At 45.7% G+C, this 26,431-nt stretch overlaps 1 protein-coding gene across 10 annotated transcripts in view; it reads left to right on the top strand.

Annotated features, from left to right (window-relative positions):
* EXPH5 (exophilin 5) overlaps positions 1 to 21,482 on the top strand; it is a 56,683-nt gene extending 35,201 nt beyond the window's left edge. For 4 of the 10 annotated variants that reach the window (XM_079973300.1, XM_079973298.1, XM_079973303.1 and 1 more), the window contains 3 exons: positions 9,062 to 9,119; positions 11,602 to 11,728; positions 15,594 to 21,482. In XM_079973300.1, coding sequence (XP_079829426.1) covers positions 9,062 to 9,119; positions 11,602 to 11,728; positions 15,594 to 20,167 — 4,759 coding nt within the window. In that variant the 3' untranslated portion in view covers positions 20,168 to 21,482. The other 6 variants (XM_079973307.1, XM_079973305.1, XM_079973304.1 and 3 more) reach the window with 6 other exon arrangements.
* Positions 21,483 to 26,431: the final 4,949 nt, after the last annotated feature.

The raw sequence follows: 26,431 nt of genomic DNA, 5'->3' as shown, positions 1-26,431 counted from the left end.
GCTGGGTTTTCTAAAAAGACGGATCCCATTTCGGAGAACAGAACTGTCAACGCAAGAACTGAGCATGTGTGAGAGGCTGGGCTCCAGACTGCCAGATTTTTGCGAGAGGCTTCCGAGCACAGACTGGCAAATTTGGGGAGACACAATTACAGTTAATCAAAGAGCTGCCCTAGGGGAAGCTCTGCCCTGTGGGCCAAATTTGGCCACCAGGCCTCCCATTTTGCCTGGCAGGCAGTTTAAGGGAAGGCACACCCACCTGCCATACACATGATACCACTTCTGGGTTGGGTAAGGGCAGGGCTTCAGAGGATCAACTGGGAGCTTAAAGTAGGCTCCCAGTTCTTTCTTTCTTTCCTTGCTGGAGCAAGCTGTACTCAGCTGATGGGCATGAGGAGGGTTGGTTCACAATGGGTGACCCTGCTGCTGTTGAATCTATATATTTAAATGCGGGAAATCTGGACCATTAATCCTCCTGCAACTTGTCCTCTTCGGTAAAGGGTAATTGCTAGGAAGGAAGTGTTTGAACAAACCCACCAATCTCAGGCAATGTTTTTACCCTGTGTGTTTATTAATACGTCCTTATTAGATATAATTCTTGCTCTGCATTCTGTAGCTTGGGCTTTTGGGGAGTGGGTTGCCAGTTCTTTAAAGCCGGCCCTGGGTTCTTTCGCTTGGAAATAGCAGCTTAACTTGCTGCAGTTAGCAAGTGATCTCCTTGAGCTCCTTGCCAAGGAAAAAGTTTTGCTTGCCAACTCCTGCATATTATCAAACCTCTGTTAAAGGACAAAAACAGGCTGGGCTGGTTTTCCCCCCCTTCCCTTTTCTTTCTGGCTGGGTAGCAGCCCTGTCTAGCTTATTAATCCAGCTACCAAACTTCATGAAGCGAGGCAGACCGGCTCACTGGAAACTGGCCTCTGATGCCCTGATGTGGAATGGCAGCTGGGATATTCCTGAGCTCCATGGTAATTAAACATGTGGGCATTGGTAAACAGGCCTTTAATTTCAAAATGCTGACAGGAGCAATTGACATCTGCAGGATCCTTTTACTCTTTTGCCTCATAATTGGCCGAGGCAGCTAAGGTGGGTCTGTTTATTCTTTGAAGATCCCTAATAAAGGAGGGGAGGGGATAGTTCTAGTGTAATTAGGAAGAAACCTTTTAGAAAGGTGTCCAATCTCTCTTGAAAGAGAAACCTGTAAGAAAGCAATCCTGTGGTACAAGAAAGTCAGAATTTGGAAGAGATGAGAAAGAAATCCTGAAGGCAAGTTCAAAAATAGAATTAAAAAAAATTATATACAGTGTGGTTAAAATTGCCTGCCTGCCCTAGAGTCAAATCCTTTCACTCTTCAAAGTAAACCTAAGAAGCTAGTTTTGCTAACCTGGGTTGTAATTCTGTACACACTTACCTGAGAGTAAGCATACTGAATGGAGTGAAACTTACTTTTGAGTAAACATGCCCAGGTTTGAGCTGTTGTCATTTGATTTTCAGAGCCTGTATGAGGCAGAAATTTGAAAAGTAAAAATCATTTCATACTGCAAGATCTACTGAGGCTGTTCTGGCTAGTTTCAGACCCTTATGTCATAATATGCCTTGCTTACTTCTGGCATGTGAGAAGTGTCAATGATGTAATTTGATTTACAGCAGTAGTTTTATTGGGGCAACCTGACTTTGTATGTTAACTTCTGTTCAAAAGCAAGTATTTTATGGGTAATGTTCATGCACAAAAGCAGAAGGGCACCTTAGCCTTGGTGGACTGACTTCAGCAGGGACATAGGCTATGAAAGCTTGTGCCATAATTATTTGGAACCTCATTTGTCATTTTATTGTTTTGCATTGGATAGCTTTCCACATCCTGCCAAGCCCCACAGGTGATCTGCCGTGAGCCTTTCTTTTAATTAATCTGTGTTTTTATTGTTTGTTGCAACGTAGACATTATTGTTTTAAATAATTTGGAAACTGCCTTGAGCGTTTATTTAAAGGGCAAAGTGTAAGGGAGGGGGAAAGACAAAGTTAATAAAACAGAGGTCCAGGACTTGAGAGGCTGAAACAGCGTATGCAGAATGAGGTGCTTGAGATGTGGGAAGGATGTGCCCAGGAGGTTACAGGAGGCAAGCGATTCCAAGACAATTCATTACGTTGTGGTTTTCAGATTTAAGGGTTGCAGAGTGGGGGAACTCCAGAACCTGAGATAGAGAGAAGCAGGACCCGTAACAAACCGTTGCGGTATAACCTCTCTCCCCATAGGAGTGCTGCACTTCAACGTTCCATGACTACTGAAGTTGATCGGTCTTCATTGGGCTGGGTTTGTTTTGGAGTTTCATGTGCTCACTTAAGTGCCTCCTCCCCCCCCCCCAAGAAAAAGACTTCTTGTACTTCTGCAACTCTGAATTCTACCAAGCATCATGATACCTACCTCTTCTCTCCCAGTGGCCCCATTTGGGCTCCATTTCTGCTGGTGATGGGTGGCATGGGGCTGCAGCCCGAGAGGTGCTTGACTTGCTCAGTCACCTATCAGCTCCTGACTCCATAGAAGTAACTCCAGTTTCTGCTTTTGGCTAGAAGTCATAATAACTCAGGAAACTGGTACCCATTCCTTGAATATTCCCATCACTCAAGATTTAGGGTTCTCCTTTGGTCCTGAAACGTATCCCTATGAGCGCATCTGCTGAAAAGGTGTTAAAAGGGTACAGCAGCCTGAGTCTCATTTGCATCTGGCCACCTACACCAGGCCTAAGGAACCTGTGGTCCTTCAGGTATTGCTAGATGACACCTCCCATCTTCCCTAACCATTGCCCTACTGGCTAGGGCTGATGGGAACAGGAGTTGAGCAACATTTAGAGGGCCAAAGGTAACTTAGCCCTGACCTCTCTGTGTTACAGGCTTCTGATGTCAACATACAGCCTCATTCTGACCTGGTATGGTAACTTCCTATTTCATCCATCTAGCCTAGTTTCTTTTATTTTGATTGGCAGTAGTTCTGGGGTTTTTTTTGCCTGCCATCTGGAACACTTTTTACTGGAGATACTAGGGATTGAGCCTGAAATGTGTCCTCTTCCCATAACCACATCTTTTTAAAATAATAATATTAATAGAATTTTATTTATATTTTATTTATATCCCGCCCTCCCCAGCCGAAGCCGGGCTCAGAGTGGCTAACAGCAGTAAAATGATATAACATTTTCAGTGTTCTTTAAACACAGTGTGCAAATTCTAATTCTGAAAATGTTCACCTGGAGTCTGAGGCACTTGAATTAGCCTTAACAATACTATTTTTCAAGAATGTGCATTGCATCTAGGAAATAGTCGTTCACTGGACATCAGGGCTTATATTTCAACAAGGAAATGCTATTTAGTAAAAGTGCTTCAGCTGCTTGCATGAGACTCTGTGGGCCAGTTTCTGGGCCTGGAATATCCAAGTCAGAGCATCAACATACTTCCCCTCCAAACCTCCTTGACCTATGACCTATGAGGTGGCAGGCATAAAGTCAACAGGCACATCCTTTCCTACCATGGGAGGGGGTGTGGTAGAGATGAGAAACTTCACCTGTTGATTTTTCTGCTTGTCAACAGCCCTGAAAAACACAGGAATAGAAGTTGTTGTGACCTGGGGTTTGTGATTTCAGCTCTCTTGACATAATATGCTGGAGACAGTTCTCTAGTAACACTTCTTTATTAAAGCAACAAGACTGAGACCTGAGGAGGGGAGAGCTACATTTATAGGGACAGGGAACTAGCTAGAAAGGATACATTTTGGAGGGAACAATATCAGGCAATCACAGTCCTGCCTTTTGGAGGAAACCAATAAGACAGAGGATCCAAATACAGCAGCTTAAATGAACCAATAGTAGCTGTACCCTCTGGAACCAAAAGGCAGTTACTTTACCCTAATGCGAATACAGACAATAATAATACAGATATAAAATCCTTTGACTCAATACACAACAGAAGTGTCAGTTGTTAAACGCAAAAGGAGGCAGACAGGCACACACCCCAACCCTGCAAAGCTGTAGAGCAAGAAAATAGATCCTGCCTGGATCTCTCCAACCGCCTGTCGGTTGCAGAAATAAAAAAAAAAAAAAAGCAAAAGCACTTTATACCTTTCAGCTTGTTCTTCCCTGCCTGCAAGGCGCATTACAAATAAATGACAAAGCGTTTGGGGAGGGAAGGCTCATGCAGGCACCCGGAGCATGCCAGCGAGCCAGTTTATACTTGCTGCCGGAGTGTAATAAAGTCAGCTTGCTTGAGTGCACAAGCAACTCCTGAGGACCAAAGGGAAGGCAGCAAGGAGGGGGGCGTGTCGGAGAATGCTCCAGTATGGTGGCTTCTGATGACAAGCAAACTGTGCGAAGAGACGGCAAGCTGAAAGGGGAACGGAACTGCCTGGTGCGGCCACCGGCAAACTCAGCCGACCCTGGCGAGGAGAGTGAGGCAGTGTGGTAAGCAAAACTCCTTCCAACCTCGAGAGAGAGCCTTCAGAAAAACCGTGCGGAGCTGCCCTAAGTGGCTTAGCACTCGCCCTGCTTATGTGCTCAGCCGAGTTCCACTGCTGTTGTTTGTTTGATGTAGAAAGTTGGATTAATCATCAAACAGTTTTATGGAAAGAGAAGGCCTACCCTATGCTCTGGAATGCTGAAAGGTGGCTAACTCTGCCCACCTCCAGTTCCTTGGAATAGCTCCTGTGCCTCTCTAACAAGTTATATGTCAGGCAGGAGCTGAGCAGGTGATTTCCCCCCCCCCCCATAGGAAGCTTCCTTATATTGGCTCTGACTCCCTAGCTCATTAGGGTCTACTGGCTTCTCTGCCAGTCTTCCCTGAAGATGCCCAGGTTTGAAACTGGAATGTTGTGCAGGTCCGGGGCAGGGAAAGTATTGGTTTGTTTCTTTTCTGCTTATGGTGATAAAACCCCAGGATCTCTGCCAAAGGAGGGGATGGCAACCCTAGTAAGTCATGTTGTGTGGTGGTTTTTTTAAAAAAACAGTACAATGGTTAAGGGAAGTGTTGGATTTACCACAGCAACATCGTGGGTGTTTTTTGATTGGCGCTTAATGTATGTCGGTAACTCGGCAGGGTAAATTCAGACTAATAATGTCTATAAAGATGCTTGTCAGTCCAGCCTCTCCCTCTCTCTCCTGCTCCTCCCCTTTAACAAATGACAGGTTGTTGCTCTGAAAAATGTGACAGGTGGAAACTTGCGGATTGTAAGGAATGAAATTTTAAAGCCGGGAGTGATCCGCTGACCCTGTTGGTGCATTGCTTTCATTTCACACGTCTTTAAGTAGATGGATAACTCTAACCTGAAGCAAAATTTGAGGCAAACCGATTTGCCTCGATATTTTGGACTTCAGTAGCCTGACGCTTAAGTCAGTTAATACGCTATACTTAAATTTGAACTGATTTAATCCCATTGGGGATGGAAATGTTTTCAGCCCATGCGCTTTGCCAGGATTGGTTAGGACCAGGCTACCTAGTAAGCTTTTTGGTTTAAAATCTGTAGTTTAAGAGGCTGCAGGGGCAGGATTTATCCGCAGTTCAGAATTAGGCCATTTGACGAGAGCCTCCATGACACCCCTATATTAGGGGAATCTAAATCATAGAATCAAAGAATTACAGAGTTGGAAGGAACCCTGAGGGTTATATGGATACACTTTTTGTTAAAAGAAAAAGAAAACAAAAACATAGAAAAAATAATAATCAAGAATTAGCAAGTCTGTCGAGCAAAGAAGCACCAGACATCATACTTCCTTCTTGTGGTGGACAAGAGAGTCACCATACTCAAGTTCATATCCCAGCTATGTATTTATAATTTCCCCTTTTGAAAGAAGGGGAAACAGAGGCAAAGAAGGGAGTTGTCTGGCATAAGGCGAGCCTTGAAGGGGCTTGTATTATTCCTTTTACTTCTGACGATCACGCTGCGTGCGCCTTTCCTTTGTAACCAAAACGGCACTATCCATGCACAAGGAACCCAAATGTACAAAAGTGTAAAAGATATTTAGAGGGAAAACTCAGATCCAAATGTTACCTTTTTTGAAGGGGGGAAAACGGGTGGGTGAGGAAAGGACTAGAGTGTTTGTCGTCCTGAACACTGCAATGGCAGGTCCCACCTGTACTGATTATATGATAAAAAATTCATTCGTATGGTAAGTGTTGGGTATAGGCATATAAATGTAATATTTTATTCCTCCGCCTCCTCCCTGCTCCCTGCCTATTCTGACCTAGGCAGTGCAATCTGATGCATGCCTACGCAGAAGTAAGTGCCACTGGATGCAGCAGGACTGGCTTTCAAGGTGACATGCAGAGGCTTGTGCCGCCGGAGCTGAGTGCGCCTGGAAAAGCATTAGAAAACCAGCTAGAGAAATGAAAGATGCAAGGGGGAATACTTAACTGGGAACGCTTTCCAAAAGTGTAAGGTTTAAGCGACAGCTCTAAGCTCAAAGCCTTACTAGGGAGTAAGGCCTATTGAGACTTACTTCTCTGAGTAAACATGCTTAGAACTACAGTGTTAAAGAAGCAGAAGGATTTTTTTAAAAATTATTGTTTTGCTTTCTGTTCTGAATGTACAAGGCTCTAATGAGCGCAGGCAGTGTAAATCTATGCTACTAATTGTTTCGTGTGGCATCCGTTTTGGGAGTTTCTTTCGTAAAGTCTGTACAGTGGTACCTCGGGTTACGAACTTAATTCGTTCTGGAGGTCCGTTCTTAACCTGAAACTGTTCTTAACCTGAGGTACTACTAATGGGGCCTGCTGCTGTGCTGCCGCCGCACGATTTTTGTTCTCATCCTGAAGCAAAGTTCTTAACCCTAGGTACTACTTCTGGGTTAGCGGAGTCTGTAACCTAAAGTGTCTGTAACCCAAGGTACCACTGTGTACTGAGACTTGCTCAGTGCTTGACAGTCGCCACCCGTATGTCTGTATGTGTTTTGTAGGTTCGCTCAAGGTACGTAGAAGCAGCAGGAGGTTTACTGAATAGAAGTGGGTGACTTACCATACATGACTGATAGGCTGAGAATCAGTTATGTGCAGTGTAGGCCTGCCCTAATTCAAGATTCTTCCTCTAAGCTAGTTAATTGATCCGTTAATCTCCCCATTCACAAAGCAAGTAATTAGAATTGATAGCACAGTGGGTGTGATGTCGTGAGACTCTTGAGGAAAGGTAACTGGTTCCTCATTGTGCAATTAATATAATTGTGTATTGTCTGAGGGAGGGGAAATCTTACGCATTTGGCCTGATCCACGGAGCTATGGGACCTGAAGAAGAGTGTACACGCCTGGCTGTGGGAAAACAGTGACAGTTGCAGATCCCTGTGGGGTATCCCGTGGCATTATATGTAGTATGAAACTGCTCAGTGTTGTGTGCCCACCTGTCATGGACAGGCTGGGTGCAGAGGAGGTCCCAGCCGAGGAGCCCCCAAGGGAACCCCCAGGGGAAAGAAGCTCAGAGCCAGGGTGTTGGTGGTGGGATGACGGAGTGGTCGAAGGGAGAAGAGGGAGCAGACTGGGAGGAGGCGGTGTCGGAAGCTGAAGAGGCAACAGAGTTTAATGAGCAGGAAGAAGCTGAGGCAGACAGCAGTCCTCATTCAGAGGTTGGAGAGGAGGGGGACCAGCTCCCTCCCCATTGGTCTCCCAGAACATGCAGAGAAATGACAAGAGCAGAGCAGAGATTGGTAGCACGCAGACACAATCTATGATTGCTTTGGGGAGCGGGACCCTGTAGAAGAGGGAACTTGGGCAACTGGAAAGGTGACGACCTTCATTCCTCACAACAGCCTCATTGGGGCAAGAGCTCCTGGGAAGAGTTGCTGGGATCGGTAGCAACTGTTTTGGTTTCTTTGAATAAAGAGCTAACTTCACAGACATCGGTGTTTTTATATCACTGACCTTCAGCTGATTCCAGCTCCTGACACCACCCTGGATCAAGCAGTGATGTGCTTGGGGCAGGACATTGGGGGCAGAAGTCAGGGGCCTCATTCTGCAGAATGAGCAGGAGACCACCAGCACCCAACCCAGCGGGGCTGACTTACTGCATTTTTTTAAATTATTGTCATTATTTTTATTATTATTGTCATTATTGTCATTCCATTCATGAACTGCTTCCTAGGAAGCCTCTTGAATCAATTTAACCGGAAAAGCATGCATGTGTTGTGCATAAATTCATTTTAATTGTTGATTCTAAGGGTAGTGAGTGTGCTGAACCAGGGAGCTGGACTGAGCTATGAAAGGGACCACAAGGATCATCTAGTCTAACCCTTTGCAATGCAGGATCTCCCCCGCCCCAACATGGAGCTCAAACCCATCACCCTGAGATTAAGAATCTCATGCTCTACCGACTGAGTTATTCAACAAGCAGCCTAAATGTCTTAATGGTGCTGTCTTCCCCAGAAATACCGAATTCTGAGCAGAGCATTGATGTGGGGTACTTAGTAATCACAGCCCAATACTTATAGGAAGAAATAGAAGGAGGAGGCTTTTAAAACAAAAGCAGTCCAATCCTGGGCATGTTTAAAGGTAAAGGTACCCCTGCCCGTACGGGCCAGTCTTGACAGACTCTGGGGTTGTGCGCCCATCTCACTTAAGAGGCCAGGGGCCAGCGCTGTCCGGAGACACTTCCGGGTCACGTGGCCAGCGTGACATCGCTGCTCTGGCGAGCCAGAGCCGCACACGGAAACGCCGTTTACCTTCCCGCTGGTAAGCGGTCCCTATTTATCTACTTGCACCCGGAGGTGCTTTCGAACTGCTAGGTTGGCAGGCGCTGGGACCGAGCAGCGGGAGCGCACCCCGCCGCAGGGATTCGAACCGCCGACCTTTCAATCGGCAAGTCCTAGGCGCTGAGGCTTTAACCCACAGCGCCACCTGCGTCCTTGGGCATGTTTACTCCAAAGTAAATTCCACTATGTGTGGTCGGTCTGACTCCGGAGAAATGTGCCCAGGATTGCAGCTGAATTCTTCCTTCTTCCCCATCAACTGTACCTTCCTAGGAAGCTTAAATAATCAAGTGCTGATTCCTTGTAATGCTCCCCCCCCCCCGTTTTATCTTCAGAGCAACCATTTAAATTCTTTCTTGCAGATATGACCCCTTTGCTGCGGGCTCCCACATGTCTTCCAAGGTGGAGGAAATGGCAACGGTGAGTCACTTAACTACTTTATTAACCTATAAATGTCCATTTAATTAACACTTGCTTGTGCTGTGAGTTTTCTTGGTCTCCACGCTACCTTCCTAGCTGTCACTGGTGGGGAGCTGCACATTTTAATGGCACGGGGGCATTATACTTTGACTTGGGCTTTGGAGATGATGTCCTGGGCTCCTCCTTGTACTCATGGCTCTGTGTTTATTTTTGTCTAGTGATTATGCCACAGGTGTGACTCTGCCAGTGACTGTTGCCATTGCATCACACATCACTGTGTGTGATTCTGTCATTATTGGCTGTTGCCACTTTGCCAAAATAATAATTATTTTCACAAAGGTATCCATGTTAGTCCGCTGCAGCAAAACAGAGCAAAAATCTTTTTTTTAGGCGCATTTAAAGGTGACCAAATGCAGGTGTAAACACACACAAGGTGATATCAGTGGGAAGTGAAATGCAGAAAGAGCAGATTGGGGCAATCATGTTGCCAAAAACGACTGTTCACGATGACCGTGCAGGTGATAACACAAACATCCTGGCATTGGTAAGCTAATTAACACACGTAGTGTAATAAAAACCCGCTGTCCCAATTAAAGCCACAGTTGATAGACTGGAACCTCTTGATAACTTGTAATTCATCAGATTCCCATTGCATCCTGCCTTTTTGAAGTTCCTCTGTTTGAGAACATCCACCTTAAAAGTCAGACACAGAGAGGCTGAAATGTTCCGACTCTAGTTCTTTAACATTGCCATTTCAAATGTCAGATTTGTGACTGCTTGTTCATTTGCTTAGAGACTGCCCTGTGTATATTGTCTGTCTCTCTGCTGCAGAAGGGCAGCTACTGGCAGGTGATATAGCATATCTCAGTAGTGGCGCCTGCCCTGTGGAATGCCCTCCCAGCAGATGTCAAGGCAATAAACAACTATTTTACTTTTAAAAGACAACTGAAGGCGGCCCTGTTTAGGGAAGTTTTTAATGTCTGACGCTGTATTGTTTTTAATATTAGGTTGGAAGCCGCCCAGAGTGGCTGGGGAAACCCGGCCAGACGGGTGGGGTATAAATAATAATTATTATTATTATTATTATTATTATTATTATTATTATTATTATTATACATTAGTGGAATATGGGCAGATGAATGAACCCTAGATGTTGTGGCTGACTTCATTAGGGTTTGTTGCCTGAGTAGATATGGGTCATAACAGAGTCATAATAGTTGCCAATTCTGTCATTGACTGCATTGCCTATGTCACAAGCGGAAGGCATGCAAGCCCGGTGGCCATGGTTTTTATTATTAATTCTTTTGACTTGGGCTGCTCAGCCAACTATTTTGTCCCTTGCTTTATGCCGGCTTGTTATGACCTCCTTCACCCCCTCGGGAAATGCAGAAATCATCAACAAAGTTGGTTCAGTGTCCTGCCATTTAATCTAACGCAGTGATTCCTGACAGAGACGGGATTATTGGGATTTTGGCTTTTGGAAAAATTAGGCTGCAGTGTTAGATGCATTCATCACTTCATGCCTGTTGGAGCAGGAACGGCCCAGTCAGCAATGACTCTTCGCGTAGGGTCTCTGCCAGTGTGTGGGTGGTGACATCATCTTCAGAACACCCCGGGAATTCCCATTTCATGCTGCAGCCCAGGTCTGAGAGGCATCACTATTGCCTAGTAAAGATAGTGTCCTCCCAGAGCTCTGGCTGGTTAAACAGGGGAAAAGGAAGGGCACCAAAAGGCAAAAATATTGAACTGGGTTGTGCTGCAGTTGCTAGGAAGATGCCCACCCTTTGTGCTAGGAGCAGATCAACAAGATGTGTGTGTTTATGTATCTTCGGGTATCCTCTTTGTGTGTCTATGTGAAGTATACCTCCAACTTTAATCCAGAGGAGCACTGTTCCCAAGGCATCAGAAGTTTAGTACACTTTTATTTGATCCAGCAATGAGTGGAGGAACTCAGGACCTTTGGCTTCTGTGACTTATTAAGCCTTCAAGGCCTTCCCATTTGTATATAGCCAGGGTAGCCAATGTAGTGACCGACAGGTGATGTTGGACTCCAGTTCCCATCAGCCTCAGCCAGCATGTTGAATGGTCAGGCATGATGGGAGTTGTAGTCCAGCAACATTAGCTGCCCCGGCATGTAGTATATACAAATAGCGAACTTCTTCTCTGAGTGTGGATTCTTATGTGCACCAAAAGGAGATAACTGCAGGCGCTGGGGAAAATCCCAGGTTAGCAGGGGTGCCAAAAAAGAAAGAAAGAAAGAAATAAGCAAACAGTTGGGTTTTGAAGGAATGCAAAGCAATGTCGCTTTTATAGCCAGGCTGCTATTAAAATTATCAGTACAGTATGGTTCCTTCAGATAAGCAGGCGTTTCTTCATTTTCTTTTTTCAAATTGGCCAGTAATAAGCTGGCTTTGATCTGTTGCAGAGGTGAGGGAGGGGAACACAACTATTCATTTCCTTGATTTTGTCTTCACCACCACAGATTGAAACATGCGACAGCCCTTTGCCCTCTGAACTGGCAAATAAGGGTCTGGATGCAAATCAAGCTGAGATGACAGATGACAGCACGTGTACATGGAACGAGCAGCTGGAAAATGAGCTCTTACGAGGTAAGCTCATATTTTCCCTTGCCATTTTTCTTGAGATCAGGGGTCCACAAATTCAGAAGGAGGTTAATATGTCCACTGAAGTGTCCTACCTTTGTCTTCTGGCTTGATAATAACAATTTGGATTGTCTTCGTGTTATTATTGTTATCATCATTATTAATTACCCACCCTTCACCCTAAGCTTCCAGGGCAAGTTACAACATGAAAACGAGTTTAAAACAAATAGCAATAGCAAAAATAAAGCGGGAACTAAAAACATAGAAGGTCAGTATCTTTGATTTCCCCTTTCTCCAGGGGGATTGTGCCAGCGGTTATGATGTTTTCTTGCAGACACTGGCACCATCTGTCTGGACAAGAACAGAATATATTGATTCAGGTTCAGACAATCTTCTAAAGCAGGCACGGGGAACCTCAGGACTGGGGCACAAATGCAGCCCTCCAAGCCTTTCTTATCGGCCCCTGGGTATCTCTTGAGGCCACCCCCCTTACCAGCCCTGCTCTGAATCTTCCTTGAGTGATGATGCCCAGCTGGAATGAGCCCTTGAACTCTGAAGATGCTTCTGGCTTGTGTGGGTAGAAGATAAGCCCCTCAGGACCGCAGTATCTCAAGGACTGCCTCTCCATATAAGCCATGCCGGACCCTGAGATCATCCTCTGAGGCCCTTCTTTGTGTGCTGCTTCCATGAGAGGCAGCACAAGAATGGGCCTTTTCTGCAGTGGCTCCCCATTTGTAGAATTCTCTCCCCAGGGAGGCTTGCCTGGTGCCTTCGTTATCCACATTTAGGCGCCAGGCAAAACATTCCTCTTCAACCAGGCCTTTGGCTGTTGTAACATCCTGTATCCTTTTACATGTGTTGTGGGAGGAAAGATTATTGGTTGGTTTTTGTTCCTATTTTTAATATGCATTTTGTGTTTTTATGCTGTGAACTATGGATGAAGGGCACTGTACAGTGGTGCCTCGCAAGACGAAATTAATCCGTTCCGTGAGGCTCTTCGTATAGCGGTTTTTTCGTCCTGCCAAGCAAGCCCATTGACAGCTTAGCGGATTAGCGCTATTAGCGGCTTAGCAGCTTTTAGCAATCAGCTGTTAAGCGGCTTATCAGCGGATCAGCTGATAAGCGGCTTAGTGGCTTAGGAAAAGGGGGGGGGGAGGGAAAAAACCCCGCAGGAACTCGCAAGACATTTCGTCTTGCGAAGCAAGCCCATAGGGAAATTCGTTTTGCGAAGCGCCTCCAAAACGGAAAACCCTTTCGTCTAGCGGGTTTTCCGTCTTGCGAGGCGTTTGTCTTGCGGGGCACCACTGTACAAATTTAATGAATAATTATAATATAATATAATATAATATAATATAATATAATATAATATAATAAATATAATATAGAGAAGGGCATGTAAGTGTGTGTGGAAACTAGCCTATTGTACACAGTAGTACAATGCACGCTCGGGTTGCGAACGTGATACGTGCAGGATGCATGTCTGCAACCTGTAGCATTCGCAACCCAAAGCGGCACGTCTGTGCATGCACAGGTTGCGACTCAGCACTTCTGCGCATACGCAAAGCGCGATTTAGCACTCCTGCGCATGCACGACCGCCGAAACCCGGAAGTAGCACGTTCCAGTACTTCCGGGTTTCGGCGTGTCCATAACCTGAAAAAACTCAACCTGAAGCATCTGTAACCCAAGGTATGACTGTAATGCTAACAGTTGCTCCGCCCACTTTTGCCTCTGGCCCCTCCCACCACTGCCATGTGCCCCCTGAAAAGGTGTCTGGAGGGGAACACAGCCCCCAGCCTACAAAAGGTTCCTACACCTGGTTTAAAGAGTATCAAGGCTGAGCCCCGCTCCACCCTTCCTCCTGTCACATGCTGTCACAACTCCCAGGCTCGCTACCTAGTGAAATCAGAGATGTAGAGAGCTTCTTCCAGTTCTTTTATTTAAATCAACAGAATACACAGAGAGACCATGAATTATGCTCCCCTCAGTCTCGAGAGTGCCTGCTCCACCCCCAACCCCCCTTTATGGTACTTGCTAGCTTCCAAACCCCTCCTTGCTGCCTACAGTGGCCGGCAACAGAATCTTCCTGTGTCTGTTTGGTCTTCTGCTCTAAGATGCGAAGGGATCACCTGGTCCTTGGAGAAGGAGGAAGTTCTATCAGGCTTTCAAGTGACGTAGTGTCCACTGTCTGCTGAGTCCTGTCCACTTCTGAGTCCTGTCTCTGTTCCCAGGACTACAGCATCTGCTAGCTTGCTCCTGTTTCTCATCCTCCATTATTTCCCAGCTTCTTTGCTGCTGCTTCTGGTGTGTGTCCTGTCCGCCACCGCCACCAACTTGCTTTCTTACTAGCGTTCATCTTCCTCCTGCCCAAAAGCCTCTTGGGCTGGAGATCTCTGTCCAGTCCCTGACACATGCCAGCTTTGGTGTAAAGCTGTCCAGTCCCTGACACATGCCAGCTTTGGTGTAAAGTTCCTAGCTAGTATTAACCTAAAGTTATGTCTGAACCAGAGGCTTTTAATGTCTGTTAAGAAGGCAGGAAAATAAACCTGCGTAGCTCTCTAGACTTGGGCTGTGCAGGTGGGTACAAGTAGCTCATTATCCTTGGCATCCCTGAGGGTGAAAGTATCCTCTGTAAATTGCTCTCGCTGCATTCTTGGCTGGTAGAATGCCTTGGTGACCTGGAATCAAATTTAATGTTTAACCCCAGTTAAAGGAGGCTAATGTACAACTGCTTGTTGATGGGGCAACTGAGCTCTCAAGTTCTTAAGAGATTTACAGCACTATTGCTATAGTTCATTAGCCCAGAATTGGGGATCCAGATTCAGCCACCCTGTGAAGGCCAATTTTGACAGATGGGTAGGGCTGCACACCCATACATTCACCCTCACACAAACACACAAGCAGCAATCCAGACATGTAGAGAGCATTTCTAGCTCTTCCACTCCAATGCTGGGCAGGGATAGCTAGAAACATGGATCAGATTGGGAGATAAAGTTGGTGGGTCACTTTCTGTGGTTTGGTGGGCCGGTTTCAGCCTTCGAGTTGGCCACTCCTCTTCTAGGGAGCATGAAAGTAAAAGGGAGTCAGCTTTACCCAAAACACTTGTAATTGGATAAAGATTAAGTTTGAAAGCACACTTTAAATGAGTGTAGATTTTTGAACAAAGATTTAAATGTATTTTATATGCTGTAACCCTTCATAAAAGAGACATGTTCCCAATTCCAACATTCCCAGATTTATACAGAATGACACTTGTTCAGTGTGATTTAACTTTGCCTGTTGTTCAGCTGCAGTTTTCTTCGAATATCTAGAATAATCTGATAATCTGGGATGTGTTAGACAAGGATGTTATGGTACAAGTAACGAGTTGACTTTGTTCGTATATATTACCGTATTTTTCGCCCTATAGGACGCACTTTTTCCCCTCCAAAAATGAAGGGGAAATGTGTGTGCATCCTATGGGGTGAATGCAGGCTTTCGCTGAAGCCTGGAGAGCGAGAGGGGTCGGTGTGCACTGACCCCTCTCGCTCTCCAGGCTTCAGGAAGCTCTCAGCAAGCCTTGGGAGCCCGCGGGAGTTCCCGTCGGGCTCCCTAGGCTTGCAGATAGCAGCCTGCATCTCGAAGCCTGGGGCACGCTGCACAGCGCGCCCCGGGCTTCGGTTCCCCGACCTGGTTTGGAGGCTGGCGGTGGGGAGAAGCGCGTTTCTCCCCACCGCCAGCCCCACAAGCTCGGGGGACAGCAGGGAGGCTTCCCCCGCCCCAGCCCCGTGCGTCCTATGGGCCGGTGCGTCCTATGGCGCGAAAAATACGGTAATCAATCTCTTTCTTTCTCTCTCTCTCTCTCTCTCTCTCTCTCTCTCTCTGTCCCCCTAGTCCTAGGGAGTCTGGATGACCAGCTGGCGCAGGAACAATCCCGAGGAGAAGCAGGGAACAGGAGGACCCCAGCCGACTCTGGTTCCAGAGCACCAGACATCGATCCCTATTCAACTCTTACTCGACCGGGTTTCCTTGGAGGGGTGCAGAGAAATGAACGGAGCATGTTTTTGTCAGATGGGACAAGGACGCTGCGAGCCACCGATGAACAAAAAGCTTTATTCAGGCCGAGGGTGCCGTGTGATACATATACAAAAAGGCAGCGTGCGAAGGATGGCACATACGGGGATGTTTATGGCAGAAGCTCCCCTTTCTTGAAGAGAGGGAATTCCACTCGCTCTCTTGGACATTCCTCAGAAGGCAGCTTGCATCTCCCTCTGGGACAACACAGCAGTGGATTCGGACACAAGGACTTCACGCCCAGGGATTCGGTTGGCAGGAGTTACTCTCTGTCTTGCCTTGCAAGGCGCCCATCTTTGACGTCTGTGGACCAGCTTTCTCCAGCAAGCCCACAGCACCCTCTGGAAGGCAACAGAGTCTTCGCACCAAGGAACTATCGCCAGCATCCCAGGCGGACCCCCCTGTCATCTATTGTATGGAATACACCGCCGCCTTCAGAGCATCCGGTATACCCCGACGGGCTTCTTAGGACACAGTCATTAATGGAGTTTGGCCCAGTATTTGAGGACACGTACCCTTGTTCTCTGCAGAAGGACACGAGATATGAATTTTACAGAACAAAAGTTAATTACAGAAGAGCCGTGCCGGTTATGGGCAATCCCGTTTTTGCGGAGAAACATACAGACCCGCTGGGGTTTGACAACCGGGAGAATTTTCTGTTGCATCAGCTGGGAATGAGCGCTTCAAAGCCCCGCTATAGATACCCATCCTTTCATGGCAGGATGAGCCTCCCTCGTAAGAGTTTTCCTTCCGGAAGAATAGAGGAGAGGCTTCTTATGCCCACTGACCACCATTACTACAACGACGAAGTCTTTGTCGGCCCTGATGCTGACGTGGAAAGGATTCCGCCGAATCCCAGAAATTGGCAAGGTGCCTATGCGAAAAAAATGGGTGAGAGGGATGCTCAGAGCCGTGTATCGGATTACATCAGGAGGCACATGGATCGTTCGGAAGGTATACGAAACAAACCGTTTGCAAAGCATGCAGAGGTCATGCAGAGCTGTCCAGCACTTGATTTATCTGTCCGAAATGGCCAAACGGAATATGCATCGCAAAGACAAAATCCTTTCGTTAGAACTGGTCAAGCTTCCTCAAAGGCTTTGGCTAAACACTTTGAAACTAAGAGAAACTTCAAAGCAGAAGAGGAGAGGGGTGCTGACCGGATGAACAAAATGGACAGTGAAGCGACATTAAGACTAATTTCTGATCCAGTGGACACACATAGTCCTGCTGATTCTTCGATGCCTCCTTGTAAGAACTCTTCTGCAGTTGACTCACAAAGCTGCACATCTCTTAAACCACCTCACTCACTGTGTTCAAAGTCAGATTCCATAACAGATACCGGAAACAGTTATTTATCAAACATTCACAACAGAACTGGACGAAGAAACGAAGGTGATTGTGCCATAAATAGTCTCGATCAAACAACTCCCCCTCAGTTAACTGCCAACAACCCTGGGACATCCATTCTTCATCTCTTGGAGCGAGAGGGGCGTGCTATGGAAAGCTTGGGAGCTCTCACACCCAACAAAACGCCTGGGAATATTTGTTTGTCTGCTTTGAGCAGAGGCCCCAAAATGCTTGTTGACAATGAATTGCCACATCCTTGCACTGAAAATTTCAACAAGTGCAATAGGTTTGTCAAACACACAACTAGCAATAGTGTCGCTGGCTCTCCCAGTAACAGCCCTCCCAAATCTCCTGTAACTTATTGCACCTTACCTAGAAAATCTGCCAGTATTGATGGTAGTCTTATATCGGAGAAACCTATTTCTTCTGCTGCAAGGCAAATCTTTTTTCAAAACAACAGAGCTGTGGGAGATAATTTAGAAACCATTGCATCGAATAGGATGGGGGGGAAATTTCCAAACCAGAGAGCTAAAAGCTTCTTGCTAAATTCAGCCCATTCTTCCTTAAGTCCATCACCCAAAGATGTCTCCTGTAATCTTTCACCAGCTAAAGGCAATCCTTCACTGATAACCCAAGAGCCTAGCAAATCTGTCGGTTCTAATAACACCAAGGGGAGAAGCACCATCATACAGAGTCCAGACAAAACTGAAATTTCTGTGCTTTCTGAATGCGAGGGAACTGATGCAGGAAATCCCTTAAAGCAGTACAAAACTACCAGCACACTTACAGTTAGCATTGAGGAAGATAATGTAAAATATCACGAGCTGATTTCGGTTTACTACACCTTACCACGGAAACAGTCGAGAACGTTGAGCAACCTCTTTCTAGATGATAACCAGAGCACAGACTCTTCCCCGCCCAAAGGCAAATTTGAGCTTCCGCAGAAGAAATATGAAGTCCGCATTGGTTTAGGAAGAGTGGCTTTTCCTTCCAGCTTAGAAAAAGAAGGAAAAGCAGAATCTCCTGGCAAAATGGCTGCCACACCTGATTTGTCACAGAACGCAAAAACCTCTGGTGATGCTAATAAAGAAGACTGCTGTGTCACGGAAAAAGCAAGTGCTTCTCCAAGTTTGCTGCATAATAGGGAAGGAGCAGAAATGCCAGAACTTGCATTTTCCAAGAGGGTAGTCTCACATGGACCTTCAGGTGACCCGAAACCCAGTGAAACCACGAATGAATCTGTTAGTGCAACTACTACCAGCAGACAGTGCAAGGTGCATATTTTTAAGTTTCCCTCTCGACAGCAGGAAGAGTCAAAAGTTGACTCACCATTAAGCCACAGCTCATCAAATACCACAGATATTAGACAAGATGTAGAGGTCAAAGAAAAGGCATGTTATAGAGGCCCTAGTATTTCCAAAAAGGGCAATGGATTACAGTCAAGAAGTGAAAACATTGGGAGCAGCACAGATGAAGCATTCATTTCAGAGGGCAAGGTGCATTCTAAGTTCCAGAACCAAACATTACAAGTTGATGCAACTTCCACAGCTGATCCAGCAGTCCGACCAAACCAGAGTTCTTTAGAGTATGCAAAGAAACAGAAGGAGATGCTTCGGAATTCTCTGCTACACAAAGATTGCACAAATGCACAGAGATTGGTGAGAAACTCTGCAGAGTACTCTAAAGATCAGGCTGCAGGGACTGCACAAGATCTGCCTGACTCTTCAGAGACTGAAAATAAGCTTATCTTGGATTCCACTAAAGATAAAGCTAGCGACATAGAAAAAAGGAAAAACAGGCCTTCCATTAAAAACAAGCTGGCAGCCATGTACAAAACAAGTCGAAAGTTTTCCAGCAAGAAAACCTCAAGTCCCAAGCCACATATAAGTAACATCTTTTCACAGAACAACGCTCCTTTGGAGATCAGCCACCCTCATAGTATGTTGATTTCACCTGATGGTCCTCCATCACTTCTCCAAGCAGGAAACGAGAACCAGAATAGGAACCCTCTGGCTGATGAATTCGACAACATGGTGCTGGACAAGCCTGACAGTAAGAAACCTCAAACGAACGAGGGTCCCCCATTGCTTACCAATGAGGTTAGGAGACCTTTTACAAACTTGTGCAACCAAAAAAGAGAGAGCCCCAGAATTGAGACCCCGCAGAATCCTACAACCTTCTTTCCAAAAGGAAGTATGTCCACAACAAGTAGTAATTCCCAAACAGATGGTGGACTGGAAAATATTAGTTGTTCCGTCCCCGCCAAAATTATATTCGCAGATTCAAAGCAAATGAAAAAGGATGTTGTTAATGTTGGCGAGCATTTGTTTTTCCCACTTTCATCTGATAATACCTCAAACATTCTTAACAAAAGTTATTCAAAGATCTGTCCGCCGCAAAAGATGACCTCCCCTACAGAATATGACCACCATCCAAACATCAAGGAGCCAAACAGGTTGAGAAAGCTAAGCCGACCCTACATTGAACCAGTCCTCAATCCCAGCAAAGCTCAACGCGAACGGCATTTTTCTGAAAGTTCCTATACTCGGGCGCCCTGTGATCGCCTGGCCTCCAGGAGCAACTTGATAAGCCACGGCAGTAGGTACAATCGGAAGTTCAAATCCCACTCTGAACTGTTGTCTTGCGATGAAAATGAGAACTGGGAGACAGACAACGAAAGCTACAAGACCTTTGGTTCCAGGCGTGTGTTGTACCCATCAATTGAGTTTGGCATTTTTGGGAAAGAGCAGCAGCAGGCTTTCTTGGATAACATAAAGAGGTCGCTCACAGAGGGACGGTTGTGGAGTCCGTGTCTTCTGAAGAACTCTAGTTCTCTGAGGAAGGAAGAGGATTGTTCCTTGAACAGATCCCAGTTGCTGAGCTCCGGTTCCGCTGAGAAAAACACATCAGCGGGAGTCTCGCGCCCAAATGAGCTGGTTGATGTCCACGGAGAAGTCCCTACAGATTATTCAGATTCAGATTCCAGCACCACCACAGATGATGAATACTACCTGGATGAGAACGACAAGGAGTCAGAACTTTGAGGGGCAATGAGGCACAATGAAGGGGGGTGGGGGAACTTTACCAAAAGGCTGGCTTGTCTGTTCCTTGGGTAGTTTATAAAATATTTGGGTGTGAACACCTGAGTCAGATCCTGTAGATGTGCTGATTAGATCTCCAACACTAAATACACACGTTACCTTGACCACCTCACAAATCACAGAGCTTTTTCTGCAGTGCCCAAGTTTCAACCCCTCATGACAGTGTAAAGTAGTAGTAATAATGAAAATGTTGCTAAAGGGTCTCAAATAGGGTTACTAGCTCTCTCTTCCCAGCTCCAAATTAGGTCTTTGTGCCATTAATAATTGCATATGTATGGAGCAGTTGTGAAACTTTTCCAGGTATGGAGATTCAGCAGCGGGAAATTTCTATGCTGAATTTAATGGCAAGAAAATACTCAGAATATAGAGGGTGGATGTATCAGTTTCTGTGGCCTATGTACATTCATGTTTCCTTCTCCATCCATCCCACCTCTTTTCCCCCAGTAAGGAGTTGGGTAACTTATATGTGTGTACTGTATTTAATATCTGATGTGAATATATTTTCTTTAGATTGTGCGAGCAAATTAATGTTTAATATAGTTAAACATTGGAGCACTGCTTGGTGGATTGTTACCCAAGAACTCATTGACCCAGCCAAAGTTAAAAGAATGTCAAATCCCACTCATCCTGGTGCAAAAAAACTCTCCCATGGAAAAAAAGTGTGACTTAAAAGTGCACTTGCCCAATTTTTACCTTAACGTGTTGTTGTTGTTGTTTTAAACAGCAAGTATGAACACTTCAGAAATGGTGCCCAAGGTGGTTATTTTTAAATCACAGAATATACTTTGTTAAAAAAAGTATATAGACAAGTTGAGTGTGTGCCTTTAAAATATTATTTTCTCGTGTGGTATTGCTGTTGAAATTATGACTTGAAATAATGAATGAACTACATATTTATCGTCAGTGGTTTGTACACTGTTCTGGTAGAATTTTAAAGTACAAGATGTATATCTGTATTGTTTAAATATGAATTATTTTGACAAGAAATATTCTGTGTGCATTGGGCATGTGACTCTTAATTTAATATGTATATAGCGTTTTGTACCCTAAAGTGACAAGAAGTTCAGCATGTATCATAAGTGGTGCACAAGTGTTTACATTGAGTGGTTCTAGAATTGTGTGTGCTCCTTTTTGTGCTTTGTACAATATTTGTAAGTATTGTAAATTTTTTGAGATTAATTTGGAAGCAAATATTCTCACTCAACTTTCTGAAGTATGCTACATATGCAAAAAAAATGATAACTTTGATTTAGATAAATTTTGTTCTTTATTTATTTAACGTTGGCTTTGGTTTGCACTGTTGCTGATGCAAGCAGATGCATCTTCATATACAGTGCAATTATATGCATGTCTACTTAACAAGTAAGGCCCGCTGAGTTCAGGGGACTTATTCCCAGAAAAATTATAGGATTGCACTCTTAAGTCTGTCGTAAACGTCAGTCCATATGCTAACTTCACTGATTCTCTTGCACACCATGGTTTACTCACGTGAGCATTGTAACACCAGAGAAGCTCCAAAAGTAATAATAAAATAATAAGAAAACACTCCAGAAGTGGTGATTTTATTTATTTATTGTGCAAGATTCTTCTATACCACTTGATTGTAACAAAACATCAAAAGTGGTTTGCAAAAATAATAAAATGAGGGTACAGTATTGACAGTCATAAAACAGTTAAAAGCAACTACTTAAAACATTCAAAAAGTATTTAAAATCTAACATGAACTAAGAACCAGATTTAAATATATGTCAACATTCTACATGTCGGGATAGGCTAACAGTTCGGATCTCTGAGCAGAGATGTTACATGCTGACAGGTTCTTTTGTCAGCAGTTGTGCGGCAGTATTCTGCACTAATAGCAGCTTCTGGGTCAAGCACAATGGTCAAGCCCCACATAGAGCGCATTGCGGTAAGCCAGTCCAGAAGTAAACAATGCACAGACTACTGTGGCCAAGCTTTCTGGGTCTAGGGATGGTTGTAGCTGTTGTACCAGTCAGAGACGCTAAAAGGTGCTTCTAGCCACTAAGGTTATTTGGGCCTGCTGGCTCCAGGTACATTCTCCAGAAGCAAAGCTGCTCTTTCAGGAGGAGTGCAACCCCATCCTGGGTTTCTCAGAAATCCCTGACGGAAGCTGACCTACCAAATTCTGAGAGTCCCCCTGCTCTGCTGTTCCGTTGCTCATGCAAGCAGACTATCTAGTGCCAGCAAAGCTAAAGGGTGACACTCAGTGCTAGACTTGATCCATTTGCTTCTGTAATTCAAGCTCCAAAGCACACACAGAATATGCCTTTCCTGCAAGGCTTGCTCTGCTCATTTAGCCAAGGTAGGTCATCGCTGTACCCAGGGCCAGCCCATCCATGAAGCAAGGTGAGGTAGCTGCCTCAGGTGGCATCATCCACAGAGGCAGCAGATCTGGCCTTCAAGAAATGCATCACCCACTGCTGCTTGCTGAGGTAGCAAAACCTCTACAGCAGCATCTTGGTGAGTGGGAGACACTGGTGGTCTCCTCCTACCCTTGTTTCCAATGTAGATATTTATCCCACCTACCTCATGTACATCATCCCTTTTCTCTTAGCAAGGGATGGAGCGCCATTTTGTGGCTCGCTTCAGGTGCAATAGCATATTAGGCCAGCCCTGGCTGTATGTATATTGCCTTGAGCTCTCACATCTGCTGCCTCCACTGAAATGAGCAGTGCAATGCACAATACACTGGTACCTCAGGTTATGAACTTAATTCGTTCCAGAGGTCCGTTCTTAACCTGAAACTGTTCTTAACCTGAAGCACCGCTTTAGCTAATGGGGCCTCCTGCTGCTTCCACACCGCCGGAGCATGATTTCTGTTCTCATCCTGAAGCAAAGTTCTTAACCCAAGGTACTATTTCTGGGTTAGCGGAGTCTGTAACCTGAAGCATATGTAACCTGAAGCTTATGTAACCCGAGGTACCACTGTATACGCAAATTTTATGTGTGTTTTGAAGCACAAGAGAGATAGCTGCAACCCTTTAATAGACGACGTCTATCAGAGAGGGCTATTTTCTCGTGTTTTCAGGCCTCCCAACATCCCGTCTTGCTTGAATATAACTCAGTGGTGGCCAGTCATTTTGGCAGCTCAGCCTGAAGTTAAATCCAGAGTATGAAGAGTATTATATGCAGCTTCCTGTACACCTTGATGTGGTTTTGCCTCTGGCATACAAACATAGGAGCAGTGCAGTACCAAAAAGGCAGACACGAGTGTGACTCTGGCAGTGGGGAACCTCCAGCAGGCGTGTTTAATTACACCCAGCAGACATCCCCGTTTTGCCTCTGAAGCTGTTTCAACCAAGCCACGTCCACCTGCTCTTCACCTGGTGTCATATTATGACTAAAGGCTTGGAGCATGTGAAGGTGCAGCTCCCGGCCGAAAGCAGGATTTGCAGGCCCTCCTGGGCTGGCAGCACCTGCCAAAGAGTCCTGTTTGAGAAACTGTTTGCTTGATAGACAGGTGGGCTCCCCGCTTTAGCTGCCAAAATGGCCCCATGTTGGTTGGGAAATCCAAGGATCTGTCTCACAATCTAGAAATGGCTCCCAGCTAGATTACTGTATTTTTTGCCCTATAGGACGCACTTTTTCCCCTCCAAAAATGAAGGGGAAATGTGTGTGTGTCCTATATGGGGCGAATGCAGGCTTCAGGAAGCTATCCGCAAGCCTGGGGCGCACTGAACCTCGCACCGGATTGGGAAGCTAATCGGCTGGCGCGGCACTGCTACGGTGGCTGCGGCTGCTCTTCTTCAACGGCGGATACCGGCAAGCAACCGGCCGAGGCTCCCTCTCCACCCTGCTGCCCCAGGAAGTGGGGCACCGCTGCGCAACAAGGCGAGGGTGCGCCGTTGGGGAGCTCCCTGCTGAAGAAGCCACGCAGGGAGCGGGAGCCGCAGAACCCGAGACACCACGACGGTGATCTGGAGACGGGCAACGTGGCCAGCCTCATCAGTATCTTCGGCTCAAAGCCCAGAGTACACTCCGCAGCACACCCCGGGCTTCGGGCAGATGTCCGCAAGCCTTGGGAGCCTGTAGCCTGTAGCCCGAAACCCGGGGGGGGGGGAAATAAATTTGTTTTCTTTATTTCCCCCCCCAAAAAAAAAACTAGGTGCGCCCTATGGGCCGGTGCGCCCTATAGGGCAAAAAATAGGGTAATTCAGGGATGGGGAACCTGTGGCACTCCCAGATGCTATTGGAGTCCCCACTCTCATCAACACCAACAAGCACTGCCATTTGGTCTGGGATGATGGGAGTTGTAGTCACAGCGACAGCTGGAAGGCCCGCTCCTGATTTAGTCCTGCAGACCCTTCTCTCTCTCTCTCTCTCTCTCTCTCTCTTTCTCTCTTTCTCTCTCTGACATGATCTTCCGGCTTGTGGCTCCTGTAATGCAGGTTGGCCACTCGCATTTTATGCAGAAAAAAATTTGATTTAAAAACAAGCCATTAGTATTGACTACTATTTTTAAATAAAAGGAGTGTATTTCTTCTGAAATCACAGTTCATTTTGTCTTATTCATATGTCTTCTGTATCCATTCTGAATGCCCTACAAAAAAAAATTTCTTTTCAAAGGCACATACATCTTGATGCTGTTTTCACAACAGTGGTGGCAAATATGCATACAGAAATTCCTATGTGAATGGTTTCTTCCTCTTTAATCATAGTGGGATATGTTTCAAGTGGAGTAGGCCTCGCGCCTGAAGGAAACATGAACCACATAGCTAAGCAAGGACTGGCCAGAGTTTGGGTGGGGGATAACTCGCGTCTTGCCCTGAATTTTATTAGAGAAAGGTAGGTTATTACTGTAAAATAATATTAAGGAGTAACTAAAAGTAAAGCAAAGCATAAAACAACTGAAAGCAAACAGGCTGAGAAATGAATCCAGTCACACGAGAAGTCATTTTACACATTTTTTTATCAAGTTAACATAGCAAAAGGAGAGTAGTTCCAAGGCTTTATGTATAAGATATCTAAAATTTGATTTTAAAAAAATCAAGGTGAAAGTGGCCAGAGGGAATACCTCAGGCAGTTAGGGCATGAAGGGTCTGAGATTGATCCTAAAGGAGTTTGGCAGAGTCTGGAGGCTTAAGAAAACAAACTGAGGTTCACCCAATGGTACAATCTAACGTTGACTGGCTTTACTGATCACCTGCTTGCAGGGATGTAACGACATTTCCTGAGCCTCACACAAATGTCTAAAATCTATCCCCCCACCCCGTGCAAAAGTGACTTACAGTTCTAGAACACTGTTTTTTAGTTCTGTCCCACAAACTTTTAAATACATCTCAAAAATCCTGTTTCAAGCCACACATAAGTACTCCCCTGCAGTATAAATACTGAAAACTGCAGAGTAAGGCAAACTCCTCTCAACAGCCTGAACACAAATAACTCTTGCTTTTTCAGCACTACCCTGATGAGACTCAGCGAAGAGCTGCATCCTAGCAAACTCCACATCCATTAATGGCATCTTCTGTTAAAAGGATTATAGGCAGCGCAGCCTGAGACCTAGAGGCAGTACTGTGCCGGGTGGACAAATATTCTTGCCTGCTGCAAAACAGCTTCTTAAGTAAAAGGCTAGTTGGTTGGACACTCATGCATGTCTGGAGCTCCTGAATAAAGGGAACGGGGAGCACACAGGAGCTTCCTTTGTTGAAGTGAACGGTGGGTGTAATGTGTTTGTATTTTGTTCCTTGCCAGCTTTTTAACTGGCAGTGCCTTCCAGGAGCAGCTTGCCTGATGCACTGCAGACATGAGCAAGGGATAATTAGCTGCCTTGGAGTGCCCAAAGGCAGGCGCTTTGCATTTAAGCGGGAGCCTGCTGGCACATCAATGAGGAGGAAACTGCATGTAGACTGCTAAAGGAGGCTGGATGCTGAGGGGTGAACAGCTCTGTGGCCAGCATGCAAATGCAGTGAGCTGCTGCAAAGGGGCAGGGTTCTCCTTTCCTCCTTTTGCCACCCCCCAGAAAAAGGTGGAAGAGACATACATAAGATAGCTCAGTGGTAGAGCAACTGCTTTGAATACGGGAAGGTTCCAGGTTTAATCCTTGGCATCTCTAGAGAAGAAGAAGAGTTTGGATTTTATATCCCGCTTTATCACTCCTCGTAAGGAGTCTCAAAGCGGCTAACATTCTCCTTTCCCTTTGTTGTTGTTTAGTCGTTTAGTTGTGTCCGACTCTTCGTGACCCCATGG

This window comes from Podarcis cretensis (genome assembly GCF_951804945.1).
Source record: "Podarcis cretensis genome assembly, chromosome: 4".
Taxonomy (NCBI): Eukaryota; Metazoa; Chordata; class Lepidosauria; order Squamata; family Lacertidae; genus Podarcis; species Podarcis cretensis.
Note: the sequence above shows the minus strand (reverse complement) of the source record. Positions and strands in the feature narration are given on the sequence as shown.